Source organism: Homalodisca vitripennis, chromosome 1 (genome assembly GCF_021130785.1).
Source record: "Homalodisca vitripennis isolate AUS2020 chromosome 1, UT_GWSS_2.1, whole genome shotgun sequence".
In the NCBI taxonomy this organism is placed as follows: Eukaryota; Metazoa; Arthropoda; class Insecta; order Hemiptera; family Cicadellidae; genus Homalodisca; species Homalodisca vitripennis.
In genome coordinates this window covers 59706397-59732718 of record NC_060207.1, presented here as the reverse complement: position 1 = coordinate 59732718, position 26322 = coordinate 59706397, and the positions used below count along the sequence as shown (strand labels likewise).

Sequence of the window (26322 nt, the reverse complement as noted above, 5' to 3'; positions counted from 1 at the left end):
AACGAATCATTGTAAAAATACCGCAAGAAAGAACTGTTGCTGGTCTGACATTTTGAAGAAACTGATTAAGGAAATCCGCTGTGAAAAAAAATCATGGGTGCTTCAGCTGAAAGGGAAACTTCATTTACTGCCCATAAAGTAAATATCCCTTTCGGTTCAGTTGGAAAAAGATAGATTTTACATGAGGCTGTGATCTCGAAATGTCAAACTGCAGATCCATTATATGTTTAGATGTTTCATTGGCACAACACTGATGGAGAAATAACCCTTTATGTTGGCCTGTTCAGAGTTTCTAGTGAAGTGGCACGAAACACTTTCCTGACTTTCCCATACCAAGAGAATAATAAATAGTCTGTATTCTTTTACTAATAAAATCAAAAAGGGGTTTTAAAAGTAAGATTTATTTATAATTAATGTGAGTGTCAACATATGGTAGCAAATACTTATCAAAATAAAATAGTAAAGTTAAAAAGTTAGTAAAAAGCTAATATTTACTTCAAAACAATTACACTTAGGTAAGTTAAAGTTAAAATAATGATATGGTCCATGTGCATTATAAGGTGTTTGAAATTAACAATCCGACCCCAGAAAAGTCCAGGTCTACAATACTTGTCTTGCGTCTTCTGAATACTCGAATTAATTTTATAAAACATGATGTCTACTGTTAAGGAGTGACTTTCAGCGACCTTTGAAGCAAAAATTGGTGACTTTTTTGACCATTACAAAAAGTAACATCTTTACAAAGCAATATTTAAGGACATATTTAGCTAATTAAAGTAGGAAATATACGCATAAATTGAGAATTTCTATTTACAATAATAATTTTACCTTTGCGTGTTTGTTATTCAGCAGCTCTAGCAACTTTAAACACAGCCTTTTATTACTTGTAAAATAATCAAGACAAAGAAGTACATACCCACAAAGTACATTTTTTAGCGATCGGTATGCTGCTAAGCTGCAATCCGCGAATATACGCAGCAGACTCGTGGCGATCCATGTTCATAAATACAGGTCTGCAAGCAAAATATGGTTTGCTGAACTAGGATAATTGGTTAATTAGATGATCTATTTATGGTTATTCATACACAAAGTGCAACAAAATCCGTTTTTGCGATCGGCAATGTGCGTAATGTAGAACAGCTGTCGTCCGTAAATAAAAAAAAATATTCAAGCAAAATATTATTGTTAAAAGTAAAAAAAATCTCTAATATGATAATATACTTACGGGTTTTCAAACACAAAATATGACCAAAATGTTTTTGTGATCGGTAATTTGTATACTCCTGATCAGCCGATAGTTAATGACGCGGAGAGTCTTTCCACATTTGATTGTCGAATCCCGTCGATCGATTTCCGACCTCGAATCTTTGTTGAAGATTCTTCAGATTCAAGATTTGGCTTCTACAAATCACTAGTTATTATCACGTACAACGCCTTAAAACTGACATTTAAAACAGAAAACTTCTATGCCAAAGTCATACATCTGAAAACTTTTAATACTCTGCTGGTGAATTTCTACAGGTCACCTACAGGTAACTTTCACGCTTTTATAGATAAACTGCATGACATCTTTTCGAGTGTGCATGGTGTGAAGTTTGACTTTATATGCATGGGCGATTTTAATGTAGACTTCTTGGAAAATAACAATGAAACACAAGAACTAAATAGCCTAACAAAATCATTTGGTTTATATACTGCAGTTAGAGAAATAACCCGTCCAAACTTTTTAACGCACAATGCTTCAAAAGGGACTTGCATTGATAATATCGTGTCTACATTGCATCCGGACAGATGGACTGCTTCTGTGTTACATACACCAGTCTCCGATCACAATGCTATCCTTTTCTGTGTTAGTTTGGAGTCTGCAAAACCCAGATAGAATAAAATATAAACACATAACAAGGCCTATAAGTGATGAAAACTCTGCTAGATTTTTGTATAATATTAGCAAAGTAGACTGGTTTGTTGTATATAATAATACCCTAGATATTAATGATAAGTTTAATGTGTTCTTTGACCTGTTTCTATGGGCTTTAAATATTTCTGTACCAATAAAAACTAAAAGTATGGATAACAAAAAACCAAACAACAAATGGTACCACAAAGGATTAGTTAATTTAAAAAAAGAGTTGGATAGGCTTTACTTTTTATTTTGTAATACGTCAAATAACAATGTAATTAGGGAAAAGTACAAATCACTGAAAGCAAAATATAAATGTGAAATTAGGAGAGCCAAACTAAACTACAACAACAATTTTATTGCTGGATCAGTGAATAAGTCAAAGGCTTCATGGGCAGTTATTAATGAAGGTAGAAATGTAAATAGTAAGCCCTTGTATATACCAAATTGTCTTTCTGCAGATATTTTTAATTCTTATTTTATTAGTAGTATTGAGGATATCACTAAAAATGTACCAACTTGCCCAAATGACCACAATCTTTTCTTAAGCAGAAGTATAAAAAGTAAAATACCTTTAGGTGAAAAGTTTACTATCAAAGAATTCACTGTTGAAGAAGTGTTCTTAGCCATAAATAAACTAAGAAATAGCTCTTGTCTAGATATTTATGGAATAAATGCTTTACACTTAAAATTAGCTTCTAAGCACATAAGTGAGGTCTTAGCATACTTATTTAACATATGCATCACACAGGGCTTTTATCCTGAGAAACTTAAACAAACAAAAGTTATACCAATACATAAGAAAGGTCAGAAAGATTTATGTTCAAACTATAGACCAATATCCATTGTGCCCACAGTGTCGAAGGTCTTGGAACGTCTCATACATAGTCAGATGATAATCTTCCTTGAACGAAATAATCTTTTATCAGAGTGTCAGCATGGTTTTAGGCCTAAGCGTAGCACTGTTGCAGCCACTCAAGCTCTAATTACAAACTGCTTTGAAGGTCTGGAGGCTAAAAGGAGTGTTCTTTTTAGATCGTATGATATGTCCAAGGCCTTCGACACTGTAACACATGATGTGCTGCTAGATAAGCTGTATTTTTTACTCGTTTGACAGTGTTGCCATTTCTTTTTTTAGATCTTACTTGGAAAATAGATGGCAGTCTGTATATTTAAATGGCTCTTTTTCCAATTCTTTGCAGATTGTACAAGGTGTACCACAGGGGTCTATACTTGGCCCGACCTTGTTCATAATTTACATAAATGATCTTCCAAGTAACATCATGGAGCAACATGTAGAGTGTTTTATGTTTGCAGATGATCTGGCAGTGTGTGTACAGGGTATTAATCCTCAGAAAGCTAAAGATATTGTTACCTCTAAATCAGATGTAATACATGACTGGTGTAATGCTAATAAGCTGAGCTTAAATAGGGAGAAGGTTCAGGACATACAACTTTGCCTTCGTTCTGGTTCAGAGAGATTGGCATCTTTAAATTTCCTGGGCTTCCATCTTCAGTCCAACCTTAAATGGCACTCTCATATTGACAATCTGGCCGCAAAAATTCTAAAGGGTCTATTTATGATTAGATCATTGAGAGGGAATGTGTCTCTTGATGTTCTCCTTTGCATCTACTATGGTCAGGTCCATAGCCACTTGTCCTATGGAACTTCACTTTGGGCGAATTGTTTCCTATGCTCACAAATTATTTGTGTTACAAAAAAAAAAGCTGTCCGTCTTATCTGTGGTGCAGACTGGCAGGATCACTGCAAACCATTTTTTGTTAGGCTAGGTATCCTAACTCTGCCGTCAATGTATGTTTTTTCAGTTCTTATGTATGTAAGGAAAAACTTGCAAATCACAACTAAAGTCAGTGACATACATAACTATATGACAAGGAATAGACATAATATAGCACAAAAAAGATGCATGTTTTCAGGGACTCAACAAAGCTTTTTGTATCAAGGTATACAAATGTATAATACATTACCTGAAAAATTAAAAACTCTGACACTTCATAGTTTTAAGATAGCACTTAAGGAAATGCTATTGAATAAACCACTGTATAATATTACAGATTTCTATGGTGAAATAGCTGCACTATTTCCTTAAGTCTACATTTTAAGTTTCAAACTGACGATTGTCATGCATTTTGTAAAATGTCAACGACAATAAAGATTTCTGATTTCATAAGCCGTGATTTTTCGGCGATTCCCGTGAACTCTTATTACAATTTTTGACTTCTGGGACTTCCATGACCGGTAGGCAACCTGCGAGAATAATCGAATGATTTTCCTAGTCCATCTTGAAATTCCCTGATTGTTACCGGTCGCTAGACACCCTGAATGGAATTGTAATACTACTACCTAGTACCTACTGAATTCGTAGACACCATTTTGAGCAAGGAACATGTGGTTTGGTTGACCAAACATTCCCATATTTTAAATCTTCCTATAAACCTAACTATATGGTCAAAAAGTGATGGATGAGTCTTTGGTAGAAAACGGTAGAGCATATTAATCTGCAATATGTTCCTTCTTAACTTACTCTTATCCAATTAAAGTATTTGGCAGACTTCTGATATAATTTTACAGATTTATTCCTCTGGAATTTTATATCTCCGATTTAGTTAATCATCTGGTAAACTCAACTTTGATGAACCAATCCGCCTGGCTTACCTATTCTCATAATCAAGCCCATATTCAGACCGGTTTCTTCGGACAATTTTACTGGGGTCTGGCACGGGCTCCGCCAAACTTCTATTTTAAAGGGAACCGTGTCAACGGGCGAGATAGCTCAATCTAATAACTGTAACGCTGTTATAGTCTAAATTTGTAATATAATTTATTACAATTTAGAAGAAAATTTGACTGTTACTTTTAAATGATAATCTCACTTTTGATTTAACAAAACAAAACAAAACAAAATCTCGATCGTTTTTATTTACACCGCGGAAAATTCAATAATAGTATCAGCGATTAAAACAACAAATATCTACCTGAATGCTTATTTCCGGTCTGGTCCGATGAATCATAACTGAAATATCCGTACAAAAGACGAACTATCTTCAATTGAGAATAAAAATTAAATTAAAAATGCACGTATTTTAAGGATTTTTCTCAATATTATTAATTTAAAAAAATAATTTCAATCTGATAACTAATAGACTGTAATACAAGTTTAGAGTTCACCAAGTTAATTTAAAACAACGCTTAAAATGGTCCGATTAAAACCATTTTTTTTATTGTACTATTTTTTAGCTACATATATTGAATCTTACTATCATTAACAAAATAATATGTCAATGGGATAACTGTGGGGAAGGGTGAAACGGATATGATGTGGTCCAGCCAAAAAATTTTTTGGGACCAAAGTTTAGTATGGTCCTGCTCATAATCAACTCAACCCCCTAAGGAAAGATGCTCCTGTTTTTCTAACCTCTAACCGTACCCTTTCTGGGTGAAATAAAACACCCTAATCAACTTATCCAGCTGATAGAGGTTACTATATTTAGATAAGTATATTCAGGTAATCATAACCTTTCTTTTTACACTCCTTGTGGTACTGACTTACTTAAAGTATACAAAGTCAAGCTCACTTCCTGGTAATCGAGAAACTTGAAATTTGGCAGTGTACCCACTAGAAACACCTGGAAGCTAGCAATTTCTTCATACAAATCTTTCTAAAAAGTTCACAACAGCTGACCGGTGTTGTCTTTTCTCCTGAACTGTGTACCAGGCAAACCTGAGATCATATCTCAATTCCAGTGGCAAAATCGGTTGAGTTTTAAATTTCCTAAAAATGTCCATTCACTTTTATCACAAAACTCTCTCTAGGTCAAAACTTCGTTTAAATCCAGAAAATAAGAAAACACTATGTATGGTCTACTTTTAACTCCTTGGCAAATCCCATATCCGAATTCAACATTCACATAAATCCACTTATCCCAGAATTTGTTAACACCAACCTCCGGGACAGCTAGCCAAAAGAAGGTAACCGATATATTCCGTTCCTTACCAAACTGAATATCTACCATCTTGAAACCTTAAGAGACATTGTAGAAAGTTAAAGTTGTTTATAATTACATAGTGCATACGGGTGAGACCACTCCTCTGCGATATATAGCAGTTAAACCGAGAAATCTACCTTCTTTGTTAGGTGAACCTCCATATTTTCATCTCAAAGAATTTATGAAAATAATTTTTAACACCAAAAATGATACTTTTGGGCAGGGTAAGGTCATTTTTAAAATTTAAAGGTCAGTCGAGCCATACCTCATTTTAAAGGCTTTTGTATTCACAGATCATTTTAAAGAAAATTTTTAAATTTATTTACCTTCTTGTATACAGGTAAGTCCAAAATGTACAGTTCTTTTACTATTACTCTATTAAATCTTTTAGCAAATCCAAATCTTTACCCAAGATTACCAAATAAGTACTCTTTCTAAAAATATGTAATAGCTGTCACTTTTCAGCATATTTCCAATTTTTTTAAATAGGTCAAATGTATGACATTTGAAACTTGTAAAACCTAAAAAATTCAAATAGCAAGGTAAGACATTCAATACACATAAATCTATTGTATTTAGTTTGAATTTATCTTGGGTGGTTAAAAAATTACACCAAAAAAACTAATTTTCATTACGTTTTATTGCATTACAGAATTTTGAGCCCCAGTATTTGCCATAGGGTTTTAGTGGATTAATTTTTAAAATTTTTCTCTGATGAATCCTGTAATTTAAGAAATTATTATACCTACAATTATCTAGGTTCTAACTATTTCGGTCCAACAATTATGTTATTCAACTGATTTTATAGTTGTTCGAACTGTAATCCATTATTCTCCAAACAAAGCTCTATGTTGAAATTGAAGTTTTCTACAGCCCTTAGGATTTGTTCTTTGTTTATTGATTGAACAGCAGCCCTAATTTGTTGCATCAACCAAATCTTTTAACCTTCCCCACAAGTAAGTAGTCCATGCACATTAAATTCTGGGATCTGAGTGGGTAGTAGACTTGTAAAACTCTCCCAATCCATTTTTGAGGATAATTCTTATTAAGATTTTGTTACACTGCTTCAAAGTAGTGGGCTGATGCCCTTTGTGTATTAAATCACATTTCTGGATAGTTTGTTCAGGAATATTCCACAATAAATTAGACAAGTAATAATCGACGAGGATGTTGTACATATTTCAATCCAAATGTTCTTAAAAAAACCAGCAAACAATTTGGTTACCAATAATACCACACCAAGTATCAAGGGTCCAATACCTTTGGTTGTATACCTCTCCCACCCAGTGAAGATTCTCAAAAGCCCAGAAACTCATGTTGTGACGATTCACTTCTCCATAGTTCTGGAAAGTTGCTTCGTCATACCATAAAACATTGTAAAATAATTCATCTTCATGCATTATATTCCAGACCAAGAAAAATTAATTCTTAGAAGGTAGTCATCTCCATACAGTTCTTGATGTAGTGAAACCCAGTATGAGTGAATTTTACTGTTCTTCAAGATTCTGAGTACTGATCTACTGAGTAGCCACTCTTCTAGATGAATCACATGGATTGAACTGCAGCTAAAGCCTTATCATACTTTATATACTTAGTATAAAAAGTGGATTTATGATCCAGTTGTTCATGTCCATTTTCATGGACCCGACTAACTAGTCTTTGGCAAACCTTATATGAATGATGTTCACAGTCCGGGTAACATTGAGTGTACAAAGCAACAGCAGTTGTGTAGTTCTGTAGTTCACCTAACACCAGCAACATCGAGAAAGCTTCCTCATTGGTAAATGGCACATTTGACAGACAATACATGTCTTCAAGGACACTGTACAAAACTGACAGATTAACTAAAAGGAATAAAATCTGATATGGCATGATTTTTATTTCTAATATTTCTACCAAACTTGTTCAAAAAGTTTCACTTACTACTGGAGATGAGCTAGTCCATACTAGTAGAAAGTAAATGAACGTACAAACACGTGTGTATATTAATTATTGAAAACAGGTTGAAACATAGCTGGCATTGCTATTTGGTTTGTTATTAAACAAATGTCACATATCACTAATAGATTAATTGAAATCAACGTTTAGGCTTGATAGGAATTTGCACTTTTGGTATATGGTACCTCTTATTATACCAAAAGTGTTTAAAAAAAGATGGTAGACACTTTCGAATAGTAAAGTGATGATTTGGCACACCCTCCAAATTGTACAATTGTATAACAATCTATGTAATAGAAACCAAACATTTGAGTTATTAATTTTATAAATATTACATAAATTGCATTCCAATAATACTTTAGTGTGTGTGTGTGTGATTTAATTCTTAAGTGAAAGTCGTATTTTTGGACTGTATCGCTAATATTACCAGAACTAGAACTTTTTAATGTGTTCAGCTATGCAATTTTATATACAATATAAAAGGATTAGTATAAATATTTTTTGAATATATTTTTTAGGTCTCTTATCTTATATTTTTCTAAAAATCATCATATTTTTAACCAGATCAATAGCATCCTGTAAGTTAACAGTTTTCTTCTGAAGTTCTTTGTTAACAAAGTTTATTTTGAAAAGTACATCAAACCATATAAATAAGCAGCAGAGAAATTTTAAATTTCTTTGCAGCCTTGTAGTGGTATTATTTCCAAAGGCATCTACTTTTGGACCCATTGTGGCTTCATATACTGCATTACATTTTTTGTATAGAGTATCAATTCTCTTTTCTATCAGGTGTCACTAAGAGTTTTCACTGAAAGATATATAACATTGTTTGCCAAAATGCTCCACCTGTATGTAGAACATGAACAAAAGTTAAAGTTATCTTGAACGATGCAGAAGAATTTAACAGCTATTGTACACGAGAAAGCAGCACCGCATGGATGTTGATGCTCATTTTGGATATTTTTAATCAACTAGTGAATATGATTGGTTAACATTCTTTGAATATGTTAGTAATAAGGAGTATAACAAAGAAATGATATTTTTATCCATTGTGTGAAATTAAGCTTGTATACATTTGTTTATTAGTGTGCATTGTAGTATATTGAGGCAAACTGTAAAATTCATGTATACACATTAGACATTCATTGAGACGTACTATGAGACATTCAGCCAGGGAAACAGCTGGGTAAAATCAATTGCCCTGACCTACATAATCTCATTTCACTCTTGCAAATGTTTCAAACTTGTAATCTGTTTCTGCTTGCAAATGTTCTGCGGACTTCTTCATTTTCAATGTATTTTGAATGATGAATTCCACAGTTGATCTTAAGATTATACCAAAAATGGAAATCTTGCATTGCACTTATTCAAGACTCTAACAGTGTCTCATCGGTTAAGAAAACATAAAAAAAACTTCCTTCTCAGTGACTCGGTCCTGTATCTGAATGGTTTTCTACATGACTAATAGGTTATTCCGTGCATCTTTGAATGTTGTTTTTGTTCTTACACTTAATATTTGATTAATTATGGTTTTATAATTATTTACAAGGTAAGAATAAACTACACCATGTGTCATGTAACAGACTTAGCAGAGGTTGCATGCACAATTACAAGTCTACAGAAAACTCTTAAGTTTCCCACTTATAGCGTTGATGTGGGCCATCAAAACGGGAAAGTTTTATAAGCAGGTTCCACTATATAAACAAAATTTTTACTTATATGCTCAAAAAAGTATATGCAGTAATTTGGTAACACGCGATCTTCTGTGTAGTGTAAATTTAAGTCATATTGTACAGTACTAGTAATATGAGTGTACAGACAAGAGTTTTATATGCAGATTATAAAAACTCATTACTGCATTACTATGTTCTAAAATACAGTTAACAATCACAGTTTTTTTTCCAAGAAATCCTATTGATGAATATCGTTTAGTAAATAAAGTAAGCATGAGCAATTTGTCTTTGCGTGATATCTCATGTGTTAAACAATTTTCTCGAACATTTGTTTTGTGGTATTTTAATTTGTCACTAACAGGCTACAAGTTGTATACATTTAATGATAGTTTTAAGCCATAACATGTTTTTTTTATTTACAAAATATAAAAAGGAGTTTTGGAATAAGAGGTATACCTATGTGGAAAATTGTATTACAATCATACAATCTGTTTGGTTTGTATTATGTATTTTTACTGAAAATTAAATCTTTTGTTACTTTTGAACAAGAAATTATATTCAATTGATAAAAGATGAATTGCGATTGTTAAAGGTGTTTTGATGTGGGTTTTTAGATTTGTAGATTAAAATAATTGTTTTATATTAAAAATTATAAAATAAAAAAAGGCTAGAAATATTAAAATTTGACTTTAAAATGCAAAATTTCATAAAAATTGCATCAACAATGTGAGCTTTGGCAGTGATTAAAACTAATAAACACATATCTTTCATTACACCCATCTTTTCTGAATTAGGGTATCCCAAAACTGATTCATCCACTAGAATCTAGTAGATTTTTAGCGCTATCACAATGATGAGTTCCATAGTGGACAAGTCTGAGTAAAGTGTTTGGTTTGTATTTAATTTGCGATTGGTTCAGTCTTTTGAGTTAATTTTTCGGATTTGGATCCAACAAAAGTTCGAAATGTGCACAGAAATAGTATAAATTTTATATTGCACTCACATTGCATTTTTAGACAATAAAAATGTAATTCTTTGAACTGAAGTGATTTGTATTAAGACTAAGGAATGGGCTTTGTCTAAATTAATATCATATCCTTATCAATAACACATCTCTCCGAACATAATTTCTACAATGACACGAATATCAGTCAGGGTTGATAAAGCATCTAAAACACACACTTCTTGTGAATTATATTTCTTTAGAATAATTTTGTATAGAATCTAATTAATAATGAGAATAACCAGTTCAATTCCACATTAAATGCAAATAGAAATACAATTTTCAATAATACCACTGTACAACAAAATAATGACCAACTGACTAGATAAAAATATAATACAAAGTCTAGAAAAATATTACAATACTATTTAACAAGTGGCGAGACTATCTGTACACCATTTACATATGACAGTCTTGTCTGCAGTAGGCTCTGGTTAATATTGAATTGTGCTCAATACAACCATTACTCTTTACATTACAGTAAATATTTGGTATAATCTTTGTGTATAAAGGAACTATTATAAATACAATTAACTAACCATAAATTATAACCCTTCACTGACAGTAAATTAACAAAGTTATCACTGATTTGCACATATGATGTATAACTCGTAATATCTTATTTTCTCACTTAATAAAAAATATAATATTAGCTGTATCCTCGTTTTATTTGTAACATGTTTTATGATTTTTATTAATTTTTAATAACAACCCATGATAATACTCATTTATTATTAAAATTATCCACCTGATGCAGTAAAACAAAGTAAAAGATAACTTCATTTTTTTTAGAAAGAGGCAATGGATATAGATTATATTTTACTATTTAGAAATGGAATAACAGTCTACCTTTCATGTTCAGTAAAATTTCAACACAACAAATACTATCAGTTAACTTCAACAGGCAAATCAGTTAAAATATTGCAGTGCTGGAAATAACTAAAATGTATGGTAATTGATGTACTTTCTAAACCAAATACTTTAAACCTAAATTTAAGATTAAGTAACAGTACAATGTTAGAAGTCACATAGGCACAAGAATTATTCATAACACAATTAATACTAACCAGTTCTGAAGACTCCAATATGTACAGTCTAAAATGACACCTTACAAAATACAATATTGATATAACCGAGTTGTACACCACAGGAAGACAGATGGGGAAACACTTAACAAAATTAAAAATACAACAATATTTAGAAAATAACACAGTAAAAGTTTCTAAGGACGGCAGGTACACAACTTACCTACTTTCAATTATACAAAATACTTTCATATGAAATTGTTGAGCTCCTTAATTGCTTCTTGTAACCTAAGGCTGAACATTGTTAACTTACAAAACTCCTGAGCAGATACAATTAACGTAGAGAGAAAACAGGTAATGTTAATACAAGCAGAAAAACACTCTACTATATTAACACACACAATTCTTTAACTTAAATTTTATAGATTAACAAACTGCAATAGTTTACATATATATATTTTGATAAATAAACAATTATAAATAAATAAAAAATAACCGATATAGAACATTTTATAAATAACAATAGAGCTGCCAGACAGGCTAAACAAAAACATGCTAACATCAAATCCTACAAAAAACAAAAGCTACCTATCAGCCTTGATTGTATCGTCTTTCATTAAAATCTCTTAAATAATTTTGGACTTATCTTAAATGGCAATGTAAATTAAAAATGTATATTCACCATAAGAACTGATTTTCTTAAACAAATATTTAAAACAGGTTTAATTTTTAAATTTCTTTTTAATGGGAACATTACTTGTATAGTATATATTAGCATAAAGATATGGTATGTTTTTCATTACTAAAATCATTTGGATTAATTTTTAAAATATATTTAAAAAATAAGGGATTGAAAATAATAATCTAAATGTACAAACTGCCATATTCAATTGGAACAAAACTATAACATTACCAACAAAAAAAGATTACAGAGTTTAGTTCCAACTTCTTAAATTATATTATGTTCAGTCAGTTTACCCTTTTATATAAAGTTGGCTATAACAATTGTATAAAATAATAAACAGTTTATTTTTTATAATATTCTACAGTATTGTTAAACTGTTTTCAATGTAAAAGTTTCATCCAAATAAGACTACTAGCAAAGCATATAAGACTATATTCAATTTAAGTGTCAAAAAGTGAGGCAAAAATCAGATACATAAATGAATAACACAGTATATGGAAAGAAAAGAACATCTTATAAAAGTCTTATCGCATTAATCAACTAAAAAGAGGACTTTAAGGTGATCAACCTCTCCTTTTTTAAAGAGAAAAGAACTTTGTGACAGGTTATAATTTTGTAAATCTGAAAGGGTTACCATTTCTAGTTTCAACAACAAAAATAACAGTTTTTAAATAGATTTACTTCACAGTTTAAAGCATCACAATTGAATACAGCAGTTTAAAACATTATAAACTGAATTGCATATAATTGAAAATCTCAAAGTAAATCGCAAGATAAACATTGTTTCCAGAAAAAAATTGTTAATTCTATAAAAGTTTTAAAAACTTATCATAGTTTTATTAAATTAAAATTTTTGTGAATAAGAAAATAATTTCACAGAAATATAGAAAGTGTATAGATTACTTATTAACTTGTTATACAAAATTTTCATAAATTTGTTTTGACGTTCATAAAAATTAGCATTAAATAGTATCAGAATAGGAAACGTCATATCAATATCCGTTTAGTGATAATCATGTTGCAGAACAAAATTATGAAATGAAAATAAGGTAATAAAGTAAAAACATATTCTGTATAAAATTAACAAATATTTTCAAGTGCTTTATTTTACACAGCAATGTCGCATATAAGCGTTCTTGATATGTACCTTCATTTTAAACTAAATATATTAATACAAGCAACTAAAACATAATACTGAAATTGGTGCATGTTATTTTATAAGTGTTGGTACTCATGTACTATATACCATCACAAAAACAGGTAAATGAAATAATACCTCAAAGTTCATATTTAAAAAGAAATATATGAAAGAACCCATGTTTTTACTGATAACAATAAATATTAATTTGATTAAAAAATAATCGATAGTAGGACAAGAATTTGAGAAAGCCACTTGATTTAAGATTAACTGGGTTAAATGTATAAGAACAAAAATATTTGAGTGTTACTAAGTGCGACTAGCTGACCGGTTATTTCTTGTCGAAGATCTGCAGCTTAGACTTGACTGCTCCCTCACAAACCATGAGGCGATGGTTGATGTTGCGTCGTGCAGGCGGCAGGTAACTGCGCCGCAGCTGGTAGTACTCCCGCTGCAACTGGTAGTGCTGTGTGAGGTTAGGGGAGGGAACGTCACCAGCCTCCCATTTACTGCTTGAAGCTACAGACCCACACACTTGCTTCCTCTCAAAATACTCAACAATCTTGCTGATATTCTGAGGTGCCTGAAAACAACACAGGACTATTAGGCAAAGTCAGTACAATTTTTTCTAAATTATTCAACTCCATTTATTTTAAATCCACTAAATTCTAAATCATAATATGATTTAATACAATCTAAAACACATTGACTTCCAAACGGAACTGTGTCACTCAGGTGTGTGTGATCAGTGCGCTGTCAGCATTGGATCAACTTCCATTGTATATAGAGATTTCAACAACAGACATTATAGAGACATATTTATTATACTATAGAAAGATTCAAATTTATAGGTGAAACAATATTATAATAATACTTTTCAATTCTGAAAGTTATTCTGAAGAACAATGAAATACAGTGGAGTCCCGCTAATCCGAACACGTGTAATCCGAACGTCGGTTAATCCGAACAGGTCCAGGAGGAATTATTTATAACGATAATGAACAGTTATAGGAACTAATTACTTAAAAAATGAAAATGGGTGCATCATTTCGTACATAAACAAAGAAAACTTTAATTAAATAGACATACAGTATTTTATTAAGACAAACTGTGTACGGTACAGTACAAAAATAATGAAGTTAAATACAGTACCAAATTGAAACTTATAGGTTAAGTATGAGTTAAATTACTGTATTAAGAAGTGAAATCAAACAAAAATTGGACGTACAGTACTGATATTATTATTGTGTACAATATTAATTGTTAAAAGACATAAATTCAGTTATTGTCTTCTGTCGCATTGAAGAGAGTCTATTGGATGACACGTAGTTTCACCATCGTGTCATAATCATGATATCGGCAGGTGTAGCAGTAGCCTGTTGCTCTAAGTATCGTAGTGCAAGGTTAAGCGCTGCTGCACCGTCTGCGTGTGGCACCAACTCTCCTTATCACCCAGGTTCTCATCGTCCCGTAGCGCGTGGACCCGTACAATATCCAGTACGCTCACATTGCTTAACAATAGAACTCTCACACTAAATACGGTAAATGTGCTTAGTATTCGCAAACACTTTTATTTGTCAAGAAATACAATGCAACAGTCAGAAAACATGTTTTAATAAAAAATGTTGATAATTCTATAACAAAATAGACCCATTCTCAAGTTTAAAACCGTATTTTTCTGTAATTCTGGCTAATCCGAACAATCACATAATCCGAATAGGGCTCGGTCCCAATTAGGTCGGATTAACGGGACTCTACTGTTCCAAGTATACTTGTCATACATATTATTTATAACCAGAGAGACTTGCTTCATATATTTTTTGTTTTATTATTTTATTTATCATTAAATTATTAATATTTAAGTATTTATCCAATATAAATTTCCTTTACAATAAGGGCCTATTAATAAATAATGTTAAAATTTGTAATGTATAATCAAATCATATAATTGAAAATGATACATTTCATTCTATTTAATTCAAAGATTGACTGGGACATGCCTGTGGCACTATAATTCATTATTAATATTTTTTGTTATACAGAATGTTAAAAACTGTGGAAAAATGTGGGATAAATATGGTTGAAAGATGAAAATAAACAAACACCAGTTTTTCTAACACTATAATCTATTTTGCATTGTTAAGCATCTGTCTGTATTTTTAATAAAAAAAAATCATAATTCAGAATTTATGGTTTTGTAATTTTTGTGTGATTGTGTCTTATTAGGTTGTCACTCCTACTTAAAGAAAAAACTCAATATAGTTTCAAAATGGTGGCATTTTAAAACATTACAACAAAATTTCATAAAAACCATTCAGAAAGAAAATTATTGACACATAAGTGATAGCTTTTTAAAAGAAGAATTTTAATATGAACAGATGAAAAGTGAAGAAATAAACGCATGTAAACCCATTGAGGAAAGCAATTAACCTAGCCTCTCTAGAACTGAATGTTTGAATTATTTTGGCAAAAAATACATACATATTAGTCAATCTTTCAGGACATTTAAGTCTATTTGGTTGCTCTACAATAGTGTTTGTTACTTTCTCAAATGATATTTTATTTAATCTTTTTTAGTATATTTACAAATTTTGTAGTAAGAAAAACAAAAAATCAAAAGTAACTGTCAATACTTTATTACTTTTTTAGTTAATCTGTTTCAATAATTTTTTATTCAAAACACCACAATGTTTTATACACAGTAAACCAGTTTTTATTAGATTAATGAATAATAAATCAAAATAACAAATCAATCAAAATTCACTTACATTTTTTAATGATTTTATGCCAAGCTCCTGAATTAGTTGTGTGGGAGATGAGATAAAACTGTTTCTTACATTCAATTGTCAATATTAAAATGATAATTAAAATAAATTATTTACATTACATACAACGACCATTCATTTACTTATTATAATTCACTTTTGTGTCAGTCTTTGAGTATCTGAACTCTCAATATCACTGTCCAAGTATCTGTCTACTTCTGAAGTACACAACTTGTCTTGTTCTATGGAGTAGTGGATGAACTAAAAACAACATAAACACCAACACCAACCAGTTGTTGTGTGTGTTTAGGTTGTGCACTCATTCAACAACTATAAACAGTTAACCCTGAAAGCGCCAAACGACCCGTTTGGTGTCGATCACATAACTTCCAAAGTTAAATACCTTGTAAAATCTACAATTATTGCACACTTTAGAATTTCTGATAGACGCTTCCAGGGTTAAACACTAAACATTGAGAACACGATACATAGAATGTAAGCAGAATATAGAAGAGACAAAAATTGAGCATATGGAAAAATGTAAACAATAACAAAACAAGCTATTAGTTGTGGTTCCAGTGTGCAAACATAACGAATCGAAATAGAATAATTGCTTATAAGGATGCATGAGGACACTAAACTGCGATATAGTGGAAAAACAAACAAATACGTGATCATTAGTGTCTAGAAAGAGCGCAATGAGTGCCGCTCGGGCAAGTTCCCCAATGGGTTAACAAAATAACTGTGTGCTACTTTTGACTGAAGTGGATTACACAAGAGTAGTAAATACTTTCCCACATTTTTTAAACACAAACACATACGTGCATGAAGAATTTTGAATATATTACCTGACAGCTCCTATCGTCCCAAGTGGGCAGGTCCCCACACCCGAGACTGGAAACATCCTCTGAGCTGTCGGTATAGATGGAGGAGGATCGCTTGTGGCAGTGGGTAGGCATGTGAGCATGACCGCGCAGGGGGGTGGCGATATCATCTAGTGAGCAAGACACTGTTGCCCCTGAATCCAGGAACAATGATGAGGCAGCAGATGATGATGATAATGTCACAGACGACGCAGTTACTAGCTCGATCCCTACAAACAGATAACTGACTAAGCTTGTCTGTTTTACTTACTAATATTATTGGCAGCAGTAGAGAATGTGCCAAAGCATCAACACTGTGCAATGTTGTTTTTCTGTAGAGACAATACTTAATTTGTAAACTTCCAGCAAAATTTCCATTTCAGAAATCAGAAAATCTTTATTTACAAAATCTTCAACAAATGTAATGGTGTCAAGTTTACAACAAATACATTGAATTCTTAATTTACAATGTCAGGGCGAAGAACTCTTGAATCGTGTAGACTGGTCGTTCAACAAGCCAGTTGTCTTCAAAGCGTTTTTCCTTGTAGGTATTTCAGATTCTCTGGTAGTGAATTTTAGAATTTCCGTCCTGCATAAGATGGTTTTTTGTGTACTTATATGATGAGGAGGAGGAAGGTGCTAGTCAGCAGCTCTTCGAGTGTTGTAGGCATGGGTGTCCTTACCTCTTGGCAATTCCAATAGATCAATATGCATAACCACTGCACGAATATATAGAGCCATGACTGTCAAGATTTTGAGAGTTTTGTAAGCCTCTCTACAGCTTTCCATTGGGGTGAGGCTGGCAATTGCTCTTGTGGAGTTTTTCTGAATGACAAAGACATTCTACGAACCACATAGACTCCAAAGCTGTTTCTTACTTATTAGTACCTCAACATGAGTGGTCCAGGTAAGGTCAGTATCTATCATTAAGCCCAAAAATGTAGTTTGCTGTTCTGTAGAGATGTTAGGAACTTTTTGTATTTCTTCATGTTTGCGACTAAAATTGATTTGTGTTGCCTTCAATAAGTTTATTGCTAAGTCATTATGGAGACAGTACTGGAGTGCTTTATCTATTGTATGTGTAATGTCAGAAATGAAGCTTTGAGCGTTTTCATTCTTAAAAAGCAAGGTGATGTTGTCTGCATACTTTATCGTCAACACAGTTCTGTCATTTATAAAATGCGAAAAGTCATTTGTGAAAAGCACATACATGAAAGGACCCAGGACTGAGCCCTGAGGCACACCTCTGTTCAATGGTAGTGGCTTGAATCTCAAAATACTGTTTCTAATGCTGTTTGTTGTCTGAACTTCAACGACTTGTCTACACTTTTCTAAATAGCTGGATAACCAATCTCTGACCCTGCCTTGAAATCCTAGTGTAGCCAGTTTATCCAGAATCAATTTGTGTCCTAAACAGTCAAATGCTTCACTGTATTCTAGCAAAACAGCTGAGACATGGTTTGATTTCTTCTAATTGATCTGTAATAAACTCAACCAAGCTTGTAATGGCACTAACAGTTGACTTCCCTTTGAGAAATCCATAAGGGTTAATTTCAAGATGTTCCAGCATTTTTCTCAGTGCAATTTTCTCAATTATTTTGGAAAATGTGGATAAAAGCGACATAGGTTGATAGTAGATTTTAGAAATTTTTAGTGCAGATGAGAATTGGCCCAGCATGAATTATTTGTTAATTATACTTGTTAGAGGGGCTGCTAATTGTTTTGCACAGTATTTTGCTGCTTTAGCTGGGAATTCGTCCAGTCCAAAAGGTAACTTTGGTTTTAGTGAATTTATTGCTTCTATTGTCTCTGATATTTGTGAAAAATAAATAAATATGCCTTTCACCTACACGTGAAGAGAAGTATCCTGTGTTTGCTCAGTGTTCATTTCTAATTTGATAATTTTCCAGGGAGTCTCTGATTTGTTGCTCGAGTTGATTATATGTTCTTGAATGATGGTACGTTTGAGATTTCTGAGCATAAAATCATAATTTTTCTTTATATTTGTTATTTCCTCCTTGTCGCTAGTACTACCTGTCATATTATATTTATAAAAAGCTCCAAGATATTCATATTTTAGCTTATTGGCTTCATCATTATAGATTACTTTTAACTTTCATTGTGGTTTTGGTCAACTTCTTTTCTTTGGGCATGCATAGCCAAGTGCTCTTATCACAGTTGTCAAAAATTGTTGACAAGTTTCTTCAGCATTACGAGGAGGTGTTACTGACTCCTCCTATGTCATCATTGGATAATGTATCATCCTGTGGTCCTGTAGTTAAAGTCTCCGTTGAGTTCAGGTTTTTATCAAAGGAGGATTGGCTGACTCCTCCTATGTCGTCAATGGATGATGTTTCATCATGTGGTTCTATAGTAAGAGTCAGATTCCGTATTCTACTACAGGAAGTTAGGTTGACTCCTCTTGTGTAATATTGTGAAATATTCACAAGTTTTTCAATATTTTTATTAAAAACAAATCATCAAGAGTTTCATTATCAGTAAGCTTATATGCTGTACAGAGGGGGTTTTGGAGACTAATTTATAAGGAGGGTGAAATATTTACAAATTTTGAGTTTGATATATTTGTGTCGTTAATGTGGAACAGTTTGCGTGGAAATTGACTTAACCTTTAATCTGTCTATGATATGAAACGTCACTCCTACGAATTTCATTAACACTATCAGCTGAAGTGTGGGAGGAGTAAATTTCTTCTGTAGCGAATCTCAATCTAAATGTAGAAAATCGTTTTATTAAAGTTTTGACCCTACTTTATACACATTAATACATGTGGATATTCTTTGTGGATGAACAGGGAAATGGGTAATTAAAACTAATTAATACAAAACAATTTTTATAATTTGACTAAGCAGACAGGTTATTGAGGTTACTAGGAGTGGTCACTAGTAAAGAAGCACATATAAATGGTTAAGGAGGAACAGGGAGGTAATATATGTTAATTTACGTACCAATGTTAATTTAGGTATAACATTAACTTAATGAAACGAAAGTTTCATGAGTTTTTGCATATATTAAAGAGAGCTGACCTGGAAGACAGAAATCTTCACCCACACTGCTGAAGAATCCAGACTCACAGGAACCTCTGCGGCGCAGGGAGATGACAGGGGTAGTTCCAGACTGGAACACTGAGTCAGGCAGACAGGCCAGATTACTACTGGATGCACATGACCTAGCAAACAACATATACTGAGTTATTGAACAAGAATAAAAAAAGAACCAAAACTCTGTGCAACCATTCATTACCTTTCTGAAACTTTGCACAAATTTTGGTGTTACTACTAATTGCTGCATTTTGTTTTAGCTGTGTTCAAGTTTATATTGGTTATTGTTACCCTTGTATGTTTTTTCTTCATTAAAATATATGACAGAGAATGAGATATTGATTTTATAATTTGTACGTAAATAAACGTATATGTATATTAGTTTTTGCGACAATACTTTATCAGACAAATAAAATATTAAATTAACAAAATGTGCAAAGTTCAAAGTTTAAAGTTATAATCACTGTTATATCTAATATATATGTGTGTGTGTGTTTTAAGAAAATAACAAACATACTAACCTGTCAACATTTTTTATTTACTTTTTAATTATTATTTAATTCCTTATTGATAACAGTAAAATTGTAACGTTACAACAAACTATACATAAAATATGTAATAAACTATAAATCTTTGTCGGTAAAATCTATGTGCAGGATTACTGTCTTAATTTTGATATTTGTTCAAATATTTGAATTTTTTGTGTTGATTTGCATTGTATTTAACATGTTGATTGATCAAATCTCTTTTATAATTTAAAGAAATTTGTAGTTCCTCTTTGGAATATAATTTTTCTCCCTTATTTTAAAACTCGATAATACTATATCGATGATTCTATTCTATACTATATTCAATAAATATAAGACCATTGACATTGCTATAAGAATGTAATAATGAATATTTAGGTTGTCTTTAAGCAGATAATGCAATTTAAAAAGTCAAGATTACTAACACGATAATAATATAAAATATGTCATCCAATGCCACAATGAGATACACAAAAATTGAATACTAAGACTGCCCTCTGTAGATTGAGAGGATCAGGTAGTAAATATTTAAACAGTAGCAATCAAAGTTACATGGCTCAACCCTATTATCACTAAAACAATCCCCTAAACATTAGCTCACTTCGTCTGTATGAATGATTTGCCTCCTGTATAACTAATACAATCAAAGGTTGTAGTCTTGTGAGGTTTAAATAACAGTTACAGTAATTATAATTTGGACGTAATATTAAGTTCTGTTTGTATCAATCCTGGCCATATTACTTGAGAAAATGGTTTGTACCTAACAGACAGGGGTTTCACCTTGTGAAGGGTTTTGTAAGTAGTCAATTCTATAAAATAAAAACATAAGTTAGCAATTCCTATTTAAGTTTTTATAAGAAGAATCTAATATCACAGGTGGGTTATTAACCTAACAAAAATAGAAAGAAGTAAAAATTATGTCATTTAAAAGTATTGGTGTCAAAATTGTTCCTGAATAGCAACATAATTGTTGTTTTCTGTAATTGTTGTTGTTATATAATTAAAAGACAAAGATATCGTTAAGCTTCTAAAAATCTATTGTGTTTAATCGTAGAAAACTGTAGACTAAAATTATACATTGCAATTTGTATACGTATTAAAGAAACATTGTACATAATTTATAAATTAACCCTTTACTTCGAAGAATGTAGATAGTGTATCATGTGATTTATTAATGCTGTTTAAAGTACTACATACCAGACGTTCCTGTTCAACAATTTTAGTGAGGCTTTGTGCCATTAGTAAAATGGTTACTTCCACTAGAAAGAACATCTCCACAATCTTCTTCTTGATAGAGACTATATTGCTCTTCTGTGCTGGGGTTTTTTTTTTTTTTTAACCTAACCTGTATTGCATTCTGCACTGACACTGTTGCTATGTAATATTCTATCCTGAAACATTGCCAACTGTTATCTTCCATTCCATCACAAGCATAGATTACGAACAACTCACTTGTTCTCTTCCATTCCATCACACACACAGAGTACCTAGCTACTTGTTAACTAAGTCTTCAAATTTAAACAATATCTTTTCATGTCTATTTTTCTACTAAACTTAATAATATCATAAATGCGAAAGTGCCTTTGTTTGTTTGTTTTGCTTTTATTAGCAAACTATTCAATCAATTTATATTTTACATGGACATTGTTATGGTTCCTGGTATGAATATAGGCGTATCTTATATCTAAAATCCTTCTGGGCTATGCCGCACTGGTCTTTACAATAGCGAAAAATCGCATTATGATCTCTGAAGTTGTGAAAGATTAATCAACTGTTCTGTGTAAACATTATTTTACGGCAGCACAACCATATGATTTAATGAATTTAACAGCTATTTTCAATTTGTGTACATTTACAGAGTGTAAATTCTCTAAGGAGCAACCATTAGTTTTCAGTAGTTAGGTAAGCACTCATCTTCTTAGAAAATCTTAGAAAACATCAGATGGTCAGAATTTCACTCCGGAGACTCCCTTTGAAGCAGTCTGCAAGAACTATGGTGGATGAAAGTTCGATGGACTGTACTTTTGAACTAATGAACAAATTCCAACCGCAAATCTTCTAAAATACTAAGAATATTTTTCAGTCTATAAAGAAACAAAACAATTAAATTGTGTAATTGTTAATGTACTTTTAACAGTAAAATTTCAGCAAATATTAAGTATTAGACATAAAAAGACTATCTAACTTTTACTATAAATTTAAAAGCTGTTATAAAGCCCAAACTAGTTGTCTTTTGAAAGAAGTAGGCTTCTCTGATCTGGGATATATATTTTCTTGAAACCTACGAAATTGCGTGCAAAGCCGTGTCTAGTACATTTCCGATTAATATGTTTTAAATGGTCACTTGTATATTGCATCAATTTATAGAAATGTTCAGAAACATTTGATATGAAAATTACACATATAGAAGTATTACCATGTGTTGATTTAGCTGTTCTTTATTTTAAAACTCTATAGGAGCTCACAATTTGTATTATATAATTTATGATCATACATTGCTACAACTCTTCTGTATCTATTTGCAGACAACACCTGATCAATGCACTATGCAAATTATTAATTGCTGGAACATTTTAACGTCATACTTTCTGCAAAACAATGTACATAGATAATTAAAAAGCCAATCATCATAGTTTTATAAACAATATTTTTTGTACAGTCCATATTTTCTATGTCTATTAATGTTTGTGCATCGTTGCACGTTTGTTGCGTCTCTGTGTGGACGTCAGCGGTAAACAGCTAATTAGATGTTGGCTAATTTTGTTTATCTTGTAATTTGTATAGTTGTATAATGATATCTCTTACTGGCCAGATTTGTTTTAATGGTAACAAAACTATTTAGTGTATTATATTCTTATTTGCTTTTTATGATTAAAGAGGGCATACAATCAGGTTTTAACATGAGAATTTAGATACGATAAAAAGAGCAGGCTTTAATTAAGTGTCTATGACGATCAAGAGGAATATGCTTCTATTGTAGTAAAGATGAACCTGATCTTACTATCCTATTTAAATTCTGCAATTAATATTTAGTTATTATTCTTAATATTCTCACTATTATTTATACAAGTTAGTATAAAATTCAAAATTAAGACCAAATTTTGGTATTAGATAATAACATTTTTTTAGAACTGGCCTATATTGTTATTTCTTAGTAACAAATAATACAGGAATCGGTATTGAAATCAAATTTGGTTTGGAATCAACCTATTATTACTGAAAAGCATTTACCTCAAAACATTTTAAATCATATTGATAATGTAGCTTTCATGACCACAAATATGAAGTATAAATAATAATTAACAACAAATAAAACACAAAAAGTTTATTAACAAAAATAAATAAATAGACAAGCAATGTAAATATCAAAATTTCATTTTTTATACGAAGCCAGATATATATTATATAAACTGTTCTAGATAGATCACGTCATTTATTCTGTTAGCTCTTCATCCAATCTGAAACCATAATGAAAATATCCGTATAAAGTAAATTTACATTTTTATACATTCCATTAAATATATTACTAAATTATGTTTAAATCCAGAATTTTTAAACCTTGAATCCGAATCTTAAACTTTTATAGCCTAAGTTTGGTTGGAATAGGATCTACCAAACCAATTTAGGCCATTTTCAAGGTAATTCCTTATAACTAGCAATAATACGTTAAAACCCCAGTTTACCAAACTCGGGCCAAACAAAACTTGGATTATAACGAGTGTATAAATAACTGTACAACAGCAGAACACTGCCCCAACCCTTGCCCTTGAGATGATTATTATGCCCGCAGTTGCACTGCGTTGTAACAACGCCCGCAGCTCACTATCACCAGCTTACTATCACTACTGCTATTAGTCATCTCTCCCGCTCCTGCCTCTGCATAACTTACATCAATCGTTTGTACGAAATTCATTTTCCCTACACACCCATTGTAGGTTATTTAGATATAACTGGGTTAACATCCAAAATGTCTCTCCTCCGTTTATTTTGGTTGAACGGGATTTTATTGTATTTGGAATATACAAAATTTTATTGTGGCTAACATGAATATTCCATCAAAAACTTTCATATTAACCAGTCAATGCCACCCAAATTGCCCTTAATACAAAAGTTTTTTTAAGTCTGACTGGGATTTGCCAAGAATGTTTCCACAGTCCATCTTGAAATTTTTTAAATCTAACGATGAATGTTTATAGCCAACATGTTTATTGCAGTCAAACCATTTTATTAACCTTTCTAACATGCCAGGCAGTTAGATTTTACTTAAAACCTTAAATGTACCTATGTAACCTATGTACTTGCAAATGGCACAAGGTTGCTCATAAGGAATGTTGGGAGGTAATATGAGCAAGCATAAGTTATGGAAATGTTAAACCAACCAGCAAGTTCTTGGTTCTTGCCAAGTCTTGACGCAAGTAAATAAAAGTATTTAAAGTTCAAGTTTTTATATTTTATTGAGTTAATTTTTCCATACCAGATTAATATCCAAGGGTATATAATATTATAAAAATCAACTGGATTTAATGTTAATCTATGATCATTTTAAGAGATTGATGAGAACTCCTAATATTGAACCAGAATCGCTTTGAACATCATAATTATAACAAATATTGATAAAGAAAATATCTTCATTTAGTTATAGAATCTTTTTTGTAATATTTTTGTTGTGCGATTAATTGATCACTAAAATTATTAATTAACACATTCACTGCGGATGACAAAATTACCGGTGACAGAAAATGCGGGAATTTTTTGTTGTTTTTTACTTACCCAAAATGGAGTCCGGATAGCCGAAAGGGTTGTTCAATGTATCCCGGAAGCTTCGTTGGCCGGAACGGGTGACGTCATGTCCGTGCTGAGTCTGCTTGTCATCCGCACCGGGTGCCGGTCCCCGTGTTGTATGTGCTCGCAGCGCACTAGGTTTCGGCACAAACACTCGCCGAAATGAATGACACGTAGATAGTACATCAATTACACGAATGTATATTACATATTAGTTTGAAAAATATACAACATCAAAAACAGCTGACACTCCCCCCTCCGCGAGTAAAAATTAGAAAAAATTATATACATCCCCACCCACCGCCAAAAACTAAAAACTTCTTATTTGTCCTTGTGATACTTATCAAATCAACTGAGTTCACACAGACCTGGTTCGTCAGGGCACACTGCACAATAGTACACTGTTTCCTTACACTTGCCTTCTTGGTAGCAAACGCGGCACCTCCGGGTAACTGACTTGCCATTTCCTTTGCGCTTCGTTAGTTCGGAGAGACGATGCATGCTGTTGTGCGTCGGTGTGATGAGCAGTGGGGCTTCCTTTGGAGGGAGCAGGTCTTCAAGAACACGAACTCGGAAGTAAAACAGGGACAGTCTATCTGAGTTGTACATGTTGTACAGGTAAAAAGAATTTACTACAACAACCTGGAGAAGGTGCATTTCATTGCGACTCATTGTCTCCATCAGATGAAAAATTATTGACAATAACATTATTGTTTTCCTCCATTATGGGTACATACACTTACACAGTCAACAGACACTATAATCCACTCACACAATATCGCAAAGCATACACAACAAACGAAAATGGCGAACTGGCGACGTATCCCACCAACTGACTCACCGAAACAGGCATACCTCGCTATGAGTGTTACAGCCTTCCCGGGCAACTGCTCGCTCACACTGAGGCAATATGAAAGCAGCTGCCGTATGCCGAGCTCACTCGTCCACCGCCAGGC

The 26322-nt window shown here is 32.1% G+C and overlaps 1 protein-coding gene across 2 annotated transcripts in view; it reads right to left on the bottom strand.

Annotated features, from left to right (window-relative positions):
• Nucleotides 1–10696: 10696 nt before the first annotated feature.
• The window catches only part of LOC124362643 (dual specificity testis-specific protein kinase 2), a 74712-nt gene continuing 59086 nt past the window's right edge, over nt 10697–26322 (bottom strand). For both annotated transcript variants that reach the window (XM_046817331.1, XM_046817340.1), the window contains exons 10-12: nt 20043–20185; nt 16984–17228; nt 10697–13953 (exon numbers count right to left, since the gene is read on the bottom strand). In XM_046817331.1, coding sequence (XP_046673287.1) covers nt 13702–13953; nt 16984–17228; nt 20043–20185 — 640 coding nt within the window. In that variant the 3' untranslated portion in view covers nt 10697–13701. The remainder of the gene's footprint in view (nt 13954–16983; nt 17229–20042; nt 20186–26322) is intronic.